The sequence below is a fragment of the Leucoraja erinacea genome, chromosome 24, assembly GCF_028641065.1.
Source record: "Leucoraja erinacea ecotype New England chromosome 24, Leri_hhj_1, whole genome shotgun sequence".
Lineage (NCBI taxonomy): Eukaryota > Metazoa > Chordata > Chondrichthyes > Rajiformes > Rajidae > Leucoraja > Leucoraja erinaceus.
The window spans coordinates 5,594,355-5,608,236 of record NC_073400.1 but is presented as its reverse complement, the minus strand read 5'-3'; the positions used below and the strand labels follow the sequence as shown (position 1 = coordinate 5,608,236).

The window sequence follows — 13,882 nt, the reverse complement described above, 5'->3', positions numbered from 1 at the left end:
TCAACTTCTATACTCATTCCTTCCCTAACCCGGATGTGGATGCCCTTCATTTGCTATTTCTTGCTCCTTTGAACGGCATGTCAGCTTGAGGCCACATCTGCCCGATTAGAGAATTCCAATGGCCATTCTCTTTCCCTTTGGCCTCTGTAAATTACCTTTGGTGTAGATCAACTGTCGATCCTGAGAGGAGTTGATGAGAATGTGGTGGAATTAGAAATGGGAGTAATATGGGAATAGTGTACGTTAGTGATGGTGGTTGGTGTGGACTTGAGGACCTGTCCAAGGTGCATCTCTCTATCAACATTTAACAAAAACAGTTTGACATGCTTATGGATAGTAAAGGTTTAGAGGGGTCAAATACAGGTAGATGGGAATAGCTCAGGTACACATCTTGATTGGCATGGAGAACTTGGGTGGAAGGGCCAGCTTCGGTGTTGTACAGCGCTCTGACTCAAAAGGGGCAGATTTGATTTGATTTAATTTATTATCATTGTCTTCAATGAAGAGACAACAAAATTATTTTTCCCTTACAGTCATACAAAAAAATAAAAAATAAAAAAAGCACAAAACACAGAACACAGTAGTCCACAACACAAACATCCCCACAGCAGCACCAAAGTTCCCCACTGTGAGGGAAGGAACCACAGTCCAGTCAACCTTCTCGCCGATGTTCCCCAATGTTCACCCATGGTCGGGGCCTCCCAAGCACCCCGTAGTCGCCGCTACGGGCGGCACGATGTTCAGGCCCTCTAGCCCGGAACCTCTCGTCGGCCACCTTCCACCTGAGTCCCCGGCTCCCGATGTCCACAGGCCGCGCAGGGCGGACATTCGCGCTGGCAACCCTCGGCAAAGGGACCCAGGACTCTGCGATGTTAAAGTCAGCGCCGCCCGCGTTGGGAGCTCCGCACTCACAGCTCCGCGAAGTTGGAGCAGCGGCCCAGGACTCCGGTGCTCAAAATGGCGATCCCAGGAAGGCCTTGCCCGCTCCGCGATGTTTTCAGCGCCTCGCCGCCGCTGCTGAACCTCTGGTCCGGTCCCGGCAGGAAAGGCCGCGCCAATCTAGTTGGTAGGCCGTGGGGGGGGGAGGGCGAGGACGCGACTCGGATAATAGCCGCATCCTCACCAGGAAGCCACTGAAGGACAGTTTCCCCCTTACCCTACCCGCTTCCCCCCCCCACATAAAATACCAAACAAAACCTGAAAAACTAAAAAAACACACTCTAAACATAACAAAATTAAAAAAATACAGCCAGACCATGGGCAGAGGCAGCTAGCAACAGCGCCACCGGATGTCCAGATGTCTCTTATGCTTTCGACATTTGGTCAGACCATGATTAATCTGCTTATATTTTCAGTTCTGCATTCCCATCTTTCACCCCCTTGCTTAGCCGCTATTGCTTCAAAAATATTAAATAACTGCATCCACCACCTTTGTGCTAAAGAGTTCCAACGTTCCACAACTCTTTCGGAGAAACATGTGTGCTTCATCACATGTCTTAAATGGGTGGCACCCTTACTTTGAAACAGTGATCCCTTTGTCTAATTGTGGATGTCCCATGGCATCTCTCAAACAGCATGATGAGGAAGATGATTGCTTACTCACTAACCTGCCCTGAATGGAGAGATGTAGAAAGAGCAAAACAGAGGAAAATGGAAGGCAAAGCATGAAATTGAGACAAGGAGGGAGAAAATAAGGGCTTCCAATTTGATGAAAAGCATTTATGGGAGGATGAATGAAGTAGGCTTTGTCTTGATGCCCCATTAAGAACAATCAGCAGACTGTTGCAGATGAAATAAACACCTTGGACAGCACCTGGAAATGCCAGAATAGGGCACAGTCACAACATAAATAGAAGAAGAGGCCTCGGTGAATCATTTTGATTTAGGAGAAGCCCCCATTTTGTTTATTAGTGAAGAACCCGCATAGAGGATCCGATCTAAACAATAACATCTTGAAAGTTTTTGAATTTTAAAAGGAAGGAATTGATGTTTTGATTATTTAAAAATTAAAACACAGCTTTATTAAAACTTAAAGGATCATTAGCAAGAAACTTGCCATGAACGAAGAGTAATACAGACTGTTGCAAAATCAATGGTTACATTATACAAGCTCTTAATTACTATGGAATAATTGTATATCAGTTTTTGAAGTACACAGGTTCAGTTTTGATATCAACCTGATATAGAGTGGGGTTTGGAAGGGAAAGAGACCAATGTTTAAACTTAGCCCTCAACTATATTGCAGCATATAATGCACAAGGAATCGCATCCAGCGAACAAAATAATCTATATTTCATTGCACTGGATAACTAGACTACAGAAGCCGTCCTCACCTGGGACTTTGCCTGTGGAAGTGGGCCGAGTTTATGCAGGCAGGGAGAGTAGTGTGACTGCAGTTTCAGTCATGAATCACCCTGAGCTGGTTGTTCTGAATTGGGGGCAGAGGTGTTGCCGCCTCTGGGTCAGAGAGGGGTGGATGGGAAATCAAATGGCAACTGAATCAGACCTAGGGAGCTGAACTGAAGGGGTAACAGGTAGGCACTATGGGTGAACTGGCTTGTATTTACTGCACACTCCTGATCCAATTGGTTTAAGGTCAGACAGCACAGAAACAGGATCATCAATCCATTGGCTCTGTGCCTATTTAGACCACGCCAACACTAATTCTATTTATTCTCCCCCACATCCCCAACCATTCCCCCAGATTCTACCACTCTCCTGTGCACTCGGGACAATTTATCATGGCCAAATAACTAGGCAAGCTGCATATCTTGATGGTGTTGTGGGAAACCCACAGAACCCACACACTTGCAAGATTAGCCCCATGTCCCATATCTCATTGTCCCACAAGTATGGTTCCATACACCTACACAATGAGCATCTATAGACAATAGACAATAGCTGCAGGAGTAGGCCATTCGGCCCTTCGAGCCAGCACCGCCATTCAATGTGATCATGGCTGATCATCCCCAATCAATACCCCGTTCCTGCCTTCTCCCCATATCCCCTGACTCCGCTATTTTTAAGACCCTACCTAGCTCTCTCTTGAAAGCATCCAGAGAACCCGCCTCCACCGTCCTCTGAGGCAGAGAATTCCACAGACTCACCACTCACTGTGAGAAAAAGTGTTTCCTCGTCTCCGTCCTAAATGGCTTATTCCTTATTCTTAGACTGTGGCCCCTGGTTCTGGACTCCCCCAATTCTAGCCACTGTCTGTATAAATGTGATCAGTTTCCAGACCACCTGTATCAAGTAGCTAGCTCCCTCCTCTGTTCACTTCTAATAAAGGGTTGTCATTGTTGTCACGGCATCACTTTGTAGTTTCAAAACCCCACCCTGCTTGTAAAGGTCTGAATGACAATAAAGGAATCTAATCTAATCTAATCTAAAAAAGAATGGGTCGACTGGGCTTATATTCACTGGGATTTAGAAGGATGAGTTTCTTATAGAAACATATAAAATTATTAAGGGATTGGACAGGATAGATGCAGGAAAAATGTTCCAGATGTTGGGGAAGTCTAGAACCAGGGGGTCACAGTTTAAGAATAAGGGGTAGGCCATTTAGGACTGAGATAAGGAAAAACATTTTCACCCAGAGAGTTGTGAATCTGTGGAATTCTCAGCCACAGTAGGCAGTGGAGGCCAATTCACTGGAAAGAGAGTTGGATGTGGCTCTTAGGGCTAATGGAATCAAGGGATACGGGGAGAAAGCAGGAACGGGGTACTGATTCTGGATGATCAGCCATGATCATGTTGAATGGCGGTGCTGGCTCGAAGGGCCGAATGGCCTACACCAGCACCTTTTTTCTATGTTTCTGTGCAAATTCCATATATTCAATGTAAGTAGAGTGTTAGCTATGATAGTTTTATATAACATTTTTTTAAGGTGTTTATTGATGATGGTTAAAGCTTTTAAAGCTCTATATTTCATATTTGGGGGGATATGTCAGGTACAAAGGTGAGGACATCAGTGGTAGCCATGCTGTTTTGTTATCTGCAGGAAGTCCATACCTCACTGATAACAAGGACCTGGTATCCATGAACACACATCTTTAGGAGAAGAAGGCAAGAATTCTCTAACACTGTTACCATGGAGAATATACTGAGGGATGGTCCTCCCTGTAATACTGCACAAAGACAAAATGGAAAGTTCGACCAGAAGAAATCCCTGCCATGGTTCTTTGGGGAATTGCTAAGGCGGTGTGAGCCACACAAACACAGGCAGGTCACTGGCACTGCCCCTGCCCCACAGCCTTGCACAGACTGACCTGAATTACATCTTCCACCTTCCCAATGGCCGCCTCCACCAGCCTCGCGTTCTCCTCCAGCTGATCGGCCTCCTGGCATTTTGCCGTTATCTCCTCCTTCGCCTTCACAACCTTGTCCCTCAGGCCAGGGCTGGATTTGACCTGTTCCCGTTCCCTCTGGGACTGGGCAGCCTGCGTGCCGGCCTCCAGGACCTGCGCCTCCAGCAGGCAGTGCCTCAGTTTCTCCTCGCATTCCGCCAGCTTCATCCTCACCTCCTCCATCTGCTCCTTCAGCTCTTCCCCATGGAGCTGCTCAGCTTTTAGCTCGTTCTCCCAGAACTCCACTTCCTCTGCCTCGGTGTTCTTCGTGCTGACCAGATCCTGGAGGTTGATGATCTGCTTGTTCACCTCGGGATGGCCATCCTCCTCCGCCAGGTGCCTGATCTCCGCCTCAGTCGACTCTAGCTCAGCTTGGAGGCTCTGCAGCTTCTCCTTTTGATCGTGGAGCAGCTGATTCAAGTCCTCTCTAGGGGACTGAGCAACACCTGAGGCCTCCTTCCCAGTCTCCGCATCGTTGATGTTGGCCTTGGCCTCCTTGCCCTTCCCGAAGGACTCCAGCCACTCCCGGGCCCCTTCAGCAAAGTTCAGGGACTTTCTCTTGGCTTCTTTCAAGTGGCTGCGTCTGTCGTTTTTATTCCACAGCTGTGCCAGCGTCGGGAGGCTCTGGCGGTGGATGTTTCTCTCGGGCCCTTGGGCCTTCTCTGGAGCGGGTCGCAGGCCAAGAGAGGGGCCAGTGCGATTGAGAATCAGCTGGACATCCTTGGCCTGCTGGCCCCACTTACTGAGCGATGGCAAGAGCTTCTCATCTGGCGTCAAATGCCTTTCTACGTCTCTCCACTTTTCCTTCAGTATGTAACGTCCAGTGCGACCTGTTTATAAGAGTGGAAAACTGTTGATATCATGGTGGGATACCCCTCCCACAGGACCATGGGTTACCCCTAACCATGGGTTACCCCTCCCACAGGACCATGGGATACCCCTCCCACACGACCTATTCAAATATTTACAAAACTATTTAATATGAAATCATTCAAAACAAAACCCACCACCATCATACAAATATTCTTCAATATCAAATATACTATTAAACAACTATTTCCTCACCCTTATTAAGGATGTATTCCACCCCCAGTGTTCCCAGAAATCCCCCAGAGTGCCATGAACAGGGTGTAGTCCCTCTCTAAAACCACCCAGACATAAACGTACCCCGGAAAAGGGGCGGGCAGCCGGCTCCCAGAGAACCATGGAGTAAAAGCATTTTGTTTTTTTTATAATAAAAAAAAATAAAATAAAAAGAGAACCATGGAGTCCCCTTCCCAGAGGACGGTGGGATGTTCCTCCTGGAGGCAAATCTTCCAAAAGACCAGAGGGAAGAGCATTGTTGCATTCACAGTAAAACTCCATTGATCCAGCGTGCTCAGCATACACTGTTGCTGAACCAGCAGATTTTCTGCATAGGAATTATTCCAATTCCAATTCTGACACTCTTTTAATTCACGCTATTAAAAGACATTCAGCAGCAGAATAATAAATTTTCCAGTGGATCTGGTAAGCTTCATTGGAATGGGGGACATGAAGCCAGGACATTCTCAAGGAGGTGGGGAAAACAAAACCAGGTGACTTTTGAGGGAACGTTTACTTTAGTTTAGTTTATTGTCACGTTTACCGAGGTACAGTGAAATGCTTTTGTTGTGTTGTGTGCTAACCAGTTAGTAGAAAGACAATACATGATTACAATCGATCCATTTACAGTGTATAGAAACATGATAAGGGAATAACGTTTAGTGCAAGGTAAAGCCAGCAAAGTTCGAGGGTCACCAAAGAGGTAGATAGTAGTTTAGCACTGCTCTCTGGGTGTGGTAGGATGAGAAGCAGGGTGGGTAGTTGCTGAATCATCAGGGCCCAAACAACCGGATAGTGGAATATTAGTGGAGTTTTATTGTTGAAGCATCTTTTGCAATGCTGAGATGATCCAATATGGCTCATGGAATGTGAGGCACTGTGGAGATGTGCTCAGCTTAGAAAGTTACTCTTTTCTATAATGCAAGACCCTGGCGACAGCAGTGAGATAAATCTGGTCTATGATTTAGTGAGGGGTAGCACTGACCAAGATACCAGAGAAAACTACGCTGTTTTTCCTCAAAGAGTCACGAGTGTTTAATAGTCATGTGTACCAAAGGGTGGAACAACTAAATTCTTACTTGCAGCAGCATAACAGGCCTGTAAACGCAAAAGTATAATAATCAAAATTTAATAAGTTTAATAAGTCGCCGTGGGAATGGTTATGGTCAGCTAAGGGAGTGGCGGGGATCTTATTTAACATTCCATCTGGGTGTAGTGCAGTTTGCCCTCAGTACCCTGTGTCAAACATCAGGTGTGGTAAAGGCAGATAATGTTAGAAACACTCAGCAGGGCAGGCGGCGTATGTGGGAAGAGAAACAGAACCGATGTTTTCAGGTTGAAGACCTCCCCTATCATCAGAACTCAGTGTTCTCATCAGACAGAATGTTCTGACATAAAGTCTGAAGAAAGGTCTCGACCCAAAATGTCTCCTATTCCTTCATGTCAGAACATTCTGTTTGATGAGAACACTGAGTTCTGATGATAGGGGAGGTCTTCAACCTGAAAACATTGGTTCTGTATGTCCTGCTGAGTTACTCCAGCATTTTGTGTCTATCTTCGGTGAAAACCAGCAACTGAATTTTCTTCCTGCTCATGTTTTGGCAAAGATTCTTCAACCTGAAGTGTTAACGTTATTTCATCAGATCTGCCGAATATTTCAAAAAATATTCTGGTTTTATTTCTGTTTCCACCATCTGAGGTTTTTTTATTATGTCCGAGGAGAATCTTGAACTCACACCCGTGAAACTCGCTGAGAAATAAATATCTCGGACAGTAAGTTTAATGGTGCTGGCTAGGGAAACATAGAAACATAGAAAATAGGTGCAGGAGTAGGCCATTCGGCCCTTCGAGCCTGCACCGCCATTCAATATGATCATGGCTGATCATCCAACTCAGTAACCCGTACCTGCCTTCTCTCCATACCCCCTGATCCCTTTAGCCACAAGGGCAACATCTAACTTCCTCTTAAATATAGCCAATGAATTGGCCTCAACTACCTTCTGCGGCAGAGAATTCCAGAGATTCACCACTCTCTGTGTGAAAAAAGTTTTCCTCATCTCGGTCCTAAAAGATTTCCCCCTTATCCTTAAACTGTGACCCCTTGTTCTGGACTTCCCCAACATCGGGAACAATCTTCCTGCATCTAGCCTGTCCAACCCCTTAAGAATATTGTAAGTTTCTATAAAATCTCCCCTCAATCTTCTAAATTCTAGCGAGTACACACCGAGTCTATCCAGTCTTTCCAGGAAAGGGTTGATGGTGGCATTCAGGACACTATTTGTGTGTACAATTGTGATATGGGATCTGTTGTGTCTCAATGAAACAAAAACACAGGTGAATCTAACCTTGTTTAAGTCAGTGAATGTCCCTGCTTTTTTGTGCTCACTGTTTGGGAGCATAGACTTAAAACATAGAAAAATACTGTACATAACAGGCCCTTCGGCCCACAGAGTCTGTGCTGAACAGGATGCTAAGACAAATCTATAATTCTCTTAAACGCCACTATATTATCTGCCGCCATTATCGTATCAGCCTGTACCAGCAGCGCGTTCCAGGTACACACCATCCTCTATTAAAAAAATTTGCACTACACATCTGCTTTACACTTTTCCCCTCTCACCTTAAAGTTATGCCCTTGAGTATTTGATATTTCCATCCTGGGGTTAGGTTCTGACTGTCTACCCCATCTCTGTCTCTCATAATTTCACATACTTCTATCAGGTCTCTCCACAACTTCCGATGTTCCAGAGAAAACAATCTAAATCTGTCCAACCTATCCCCTGTAGCCAATACATCCTAATCCAGGCATCATTCTTGAAAACCTCCTCTGCCTCCACACTCTTTCCCACGTCTCCACATCCTTCCTGTAATGTGATGACCAGAACTGCACACAATACTCCAAATGCAGCCTAACCAAAGCTGCACCACCATGACTTCCTGACTCTTATAATCAATGCTCCAACCAATGAAGACGCACATACATTGTGCCTCATTTACCACTCTATCTGCTTGTGTTGTCACTTTCCAGGATATAAGGACCGCAAGATCCCTCTGTACAACAATGCTGATAAGGGTCATGCCAGCAATGGTATATTTTCCCTTTACAGTTGTCCTCCCAAAGTGCAACACCTCACACTTTCTCGGTTTAAACATCATCTGCCATTTCTCTGCCCATTTCTGTAGCCGACCTACACTGTATACTTTGTAAACCTTCCTCACATTCCGCACCCCAAGCAATCTTTGTGTCATCTGCAAACTTACTAAACAACCCATCAACGTTTACATACAAGTCATTTATATACATATATATATATATCAGATATGTCAGAGTTAGACATTTGGGAGTAATCGATTTGATAGCTATTGTGAACATTTCCTTTATGAATTTCCAGCTCTGCCGCACATTATTTTAGGAATAACCTAAAAGGCAAGCACCACAAGCAGATATAGGATTCACTTGGTCCTTCATATTAGCAGATGAAAGGTCCCATTCAAAATAAACACTGACATTAAATGGTCAACAGAATGCCATAATGGTCCACAAACCTGTCTGTTCCTCATTAATGCTGACTGTAATTCATAATAAGTGGTGATATGCACAATTAATTTCCTAATGGGTTACTGCACTCCAAGATGCACCAGGGATTGTGCGAGTTGCAGTGGCTGTTGGTTCCAGCAGAGGGAGCCCATGCCGCCTTATCTAGTCATAGCGACATTAGATTGGCAACATGGCATTAAGTTCCCTCTTCATGGTTTGCTGACGTACCATGTCTCTATCTGCCAGCAAGTGGAGGCATGTTTAAGAGCGTGAGGCTCCAAGGTGTCCCCTCAACTAGACGAACAGATTAGACCTGTTGCTAATTAAACACCCACTTCAGTTTTGTCTTCTAATAAAGTCAAACTCCTCAAAGAATTGCAGGGCAGGTGAAAGGGGATCAAACCCAATCCCATTCCCCCTTACATCCCTCTCTACCAACAACATCTTCTCTCTTGCCCCCTCCATTGGCGGGGTGAGGGCACAGGCAAGGAACAGCACCTCATATTCCATTTGGGTCGCTTACAAACACAATGGTATGACCATTGAATGCTCCCATTTTAAGTAATAATTCTGCCCCCCTTGAAATGATATAAAAATCTGTCACTACAGTGAAGATTGGTGAAAACAGGGCCGCGACGTGAACGCTCTTTCCTTGACCTCCCCCCGGAGCAGTAAGGCAGCAGCACTAACTGCTGTGCCACAAAGATGCTCACTTGGGGTATCATTTAATTATTCTATTTCTGCCTGCATCGACTCCATGCAGGCAGAGGGTTAGATGTATTTTGATGTGTTAGGAGGCAGGGTCTTGACAAAACTGTTTTTGTTCACCATTTCCAAGTCCACTTCCACTCGGCCAATAGAAGCAGCTTTCTCATCTGATGCTCCCGTAACATGGTTGGAGCTGGGGAAATTGGTGATCCACTGTTGCCCAGTCTACCCGGTGCTGAAGGAGAAGGAAGCCAATGCCCCCTTTCAGGGAGATGGCCAAAGGCAGAGTAATAGATTGCTTGAGCTAAAGTCAGAAGGACCAGCAAACTACTTTCGAGCCGAGGACGAGGCCTGGTTGGAGTCTCGAGGTTGGGCTGGAGTCTCGATCGGAGTGGGGCCAAGGACAGAGCCTCGGGGTGGAGACGGGTCGAAGACAAGATTGGACCGAGAGCGGATGAGCCGCACTTGCATGGAACAAAGGGGGGACCCAGCGGTGGTCGGGGGGGGGGGTCGGCATGGGGGGGGGGGGGGGGGGGCGCGAATAACAATGGTGGAACCCAGCGTGGGGGTGGGGAAGGCCAAGAACAAGGGGGGACCCAGCGTGTGGAGAGGGAGCCGAGAGCTAAGGGGGGACCATTGTGGGGGACGAAGGAGGGTGAGTACTTTTTGTAACTTTGTCAGTGCCTTTGTGGCGACTCTTTCGTCCACTGTGCATGCAAAAACAAAGAATTTCACTGCATCTCGCCAGGTACAGGTGACAATAAAGTATCATCATCATCATGTTTGGAATGCTCCTCAACACATAGACTCACAGCCAATGTTCTCACATATGGGTATCACATATATGTTAGATGAATCAATATTCATACCACTGGATGTGTGAAAAATTCCTTTCCCACAAACATACTCCACAACCACAAATTGCCCGCAGTTAAACTCAAAAATACCGCAGACTGCGGAAATCTAAATAAAAACCGAAAGTGTCAGACTCGCTCAACAGATCAGGCAGCACTTGTGGGAAAGAGGAAAAGAGGTGGCATTTCATGCAGAAGACCCAACATCCGGGCGTTCTTTAACCTGAAAAGTTAACTGCCATTTTACCACCTAAGATGCTGTCTGACTCGCTGGGTGTTTCCAGTATTTACTGTCCTTATTTCTGAGTCGTGTGTGCCATGTAAGTACACATGGGATACGTGCCATTTTAAAGATAGTCCATGATTGTTTTGGCTCTGCAGAACCATTCTGCAGCCCAAGAGAGCCTGCTTATATTTACGTTCTGGTGAATGGCCATTTGATTTTGCCATCAAAGTGACTAGAAATGTATAGACAGGGAACTGCAGATGCTGGTTTGCAAAAAAAGACACAAAGTGCTGGTGCAACTCCACGGGTCAGGCAGCATCTCTGGAGAAATGAATAGCTGATTTCCGGAAGGCCAGACTAGAAAAAAAAACAGGTGTGAGACAAAAGGATTGAGGATTACACAGAAAAGCTGGAGAAACTCAGCGGGTGCAGCAGCATCTATGGAGCGAAGGAAATAGGCAACGTTTCGGGCCGAAACCCTTCCTCAGACTGATCAGGGGTGGGGGTGGGTGGGGACAAGAAAGGGAAAAGGAGGAGTAGCCGGAAGGCTGGAGGGTGGGAGGAGACAGCAGGGGAGCTGAGGAAGGGGAGGAGACAGCAAGGACTAACAGAATTGGGAGAAGTCGATGTTCATGCCCCCGGGATGCAGACTCCCCAAACGGAATATGAGGTGCTGTTGGAGGAACAGCACCTCATATTCCGTTTGGGGAGTCTGCATCCCGGGGGCATGAACATCGACTTCTCCCAATTCTGTTAGTCCTTGCTGTCTCCTCCCCTTCCTCAGCTCCCCTGCTGTCTCCTCCCACCCTCCAGCCTTCCGGCTACTCCTCCTTTTCCCTTTCTTGTCCCCACCCACCCCCACCCCTGATCAGTCTGAGGAAGGGTTTCGGCCCGAAACGTTGCCTATTTCCTTCGCTCCATAGATGCTGCTGCACCCGCTGAGTTTCTCCAGCTTTTCTGTGTAACCTTCGATTCTCCAGCATCTGCAGTTCCCTCTTTAACAAAAGGATTGAGGAGTTGTGAATTGTGAAGCCAGAGGAAGGAATGTAGGGAGAGGGGGAGAGAAGAAATAGGTACGAATCCAGGTGGGGCACAGAAGAGGAGCAGGGGAAGAAAGAGGGGTGAGGGGGCAAAGATAGAAACTAAATGCTGGAGTAACTTAGCGGGACTGACGGCATTTACGGAGAGAAGGAATGGGTGACGATTCGGATCGAGACCCTTCTTCAGACAGAGTCAGGGGAGAGGGAAACCTAGAGGTCAGAAAAGATACAGAACAAATCAGTGCCAGCACTGATGATGCAGAATGGTTCACATTTGGCTGTGGATGAGGTGATAACAGAGGGATATGAACAATGAAAGCAGCAGCCCGACTAGGTTGGGGGATGGCACGGAGAGAGAGGAGAAATCAATATTCATACCACTGGTTGTAAGCTGCCCGAGCTAAATATGATGTCTATTGAGCTAGTAAGAATTTCATTGTTCCATTGCTGGTACAAATCACAATTAAACTCTCTTGAATCTTGAATTGACTCTCATGTGCTGATTCCACCAAGTCTCGCATTGTAGTTGTTTTACTGTAAATTGCTTTAAGTATGTAGGTGAGTGGATGAATGTGGGGGAGTGGATGTGAATGTGCAGAGCATAAAATGGAATCAGGGTGAGTAATGTTTGTTGCAGAGTGAGAATTCACTGTGCCCCATCGTGGATTGTATACCATGTTCGATCCCACCCCATGCATAACTCAAAGCAAACAGGAGTTAAATCCACAGTGAATACAACAGGGCCATCATTTCTGGCTATAATTAACCCCCCAGCTACACTTCCCACGCCACCCGCCTGTAGCCTCTCCTGATGAGGGCGATCCGATATGTTTGCTGTTCAGCTTCTTGTTTGTTTAGTTTAATGTAGTTTAGTTTACCATATAACCATATAACAATTACAGCACGGAAACAGGCCATCTCGGCCCTTCTAGTCCGTGCCGAACACTTATTCTCACCTAGTCCTATCTACCTGCACTCAGACCATAACCCTCCCTTCCTTTCCCGTCCATATACCTATCCAATTCATTTTTAAATGATAAAATCGAAACTGCCTCCACCGCTTCCACTGGAAGCTCATTCCACACAGCCACTCTCTGAGTAAAGAAGTTCCCCTCATGTTACCCCTAAACTTTTGTCCCTTAATTCTCAAATCATGTCCTCTTGTTTGAATCTTCCCTATTCTCAATGGAAAAAGCTTATCCACGTCAACTCTGTCTATCCCTCTCATAATTTTAAAGACCTCTATCAAGCCCCCCCTTAACCTTCTGCGCTCCAAAGAATAAAGACCTATCTTATTCAACTTTTCTCTAACTTAGGTGCTGAAACCCAGGCAACATTCTAGTAAATCTCCTCTGTACTCTCTCTATTTTGTTGATATAGTTTAGAGATACAGCGCTGAAACAGGCCCTTCGGCCCATTAGATCCACGCCGTCCAGCGATCCCCGTATATTAACACTATTCTACACACACTAGGGACAATTGTTACATTTATACTAAGCCAATTAACCTACAAACCCATACGTCTTTGGAGTGTGGGAGGCAACCGAAGATGTCGTAGAAAACCCACGCAGGTCACGGGGAGAACGTACAAAGTCTGTACAGACAGCACCCGTGGTCGGGTTAGAACCCGGGCTTCTGGCGCTGTGAGCACTGTAAGGCAGCAACTCTACCGCTGCGCCACCGTGGTATCTCACGGTACCAGGTGGGAATGCTTTCTCCTTACCCATGGCCTGAGCCAGAGCAATGACAACCTCCTGGCACGTGGTCTTCTCGTTGACGCCACAGACCACTCGCTGAACCCCGTCCACCCACACCTTCAGCTCCATGCTCCAAAGGTCCAGCCGGCCGTGGGACGGGGAGAGGGTGGAGGGAACGAACACCCAACGTCAGACCTTCATGAAGATCTTCAGTCTGTGTATACGATGCCTCACAGTGTGAAGTCAAATCTGGGGGATGAAAAGACAGGCGAGGTCAGAGTTCGAGCTGCTGGAGATGGGGCAGCTTTCAATAATCGAACACACACCTTACATCTAATAAAACACAGGGCACAGAACAACACAGCAAAGGAACAGGCCCTTCAGCCCAAC

The 13,882-nt window shown here is 46.6% G+C and overlaps 1 protein-coding gene across 2 annotated transcripts in view; it reads right to left on the bottom strand.

The window, feature by feature from the left end:
* LOC129708592 (ras association domain-containing protein 8-like) overlaps window positions 1-13,882 on the bottom strand; it is a 52,613-nt gene that overhangs the window by 15,887 nt on the left and 22,844 nt on the right. Inside the window, exons 2-3 of one of the 2 annotated variants that reach the window (XM_055654420.1) lie at window positions 13,519-13,741; window positions 4,269-5,176 (exon numbers count right to left, since the gene is read on the bottom strand). In XM_055654420.1, coding sequence (XP_055510395.1) covers window positions 4,269-5,176; window positions 13,519-13,621 — 1,011 coding nt within the window. In that variant the 5' untranslated portion in view covers window positions 13,622-13,741. Of the gene's footprint in view, window positions 1-4,268; window positions 5,177-13,518; window positions 13,742-13,882 lie in introns of those variants that run through there. The other variant, XM_055654421.1, reaches the window with a different exon arrangement.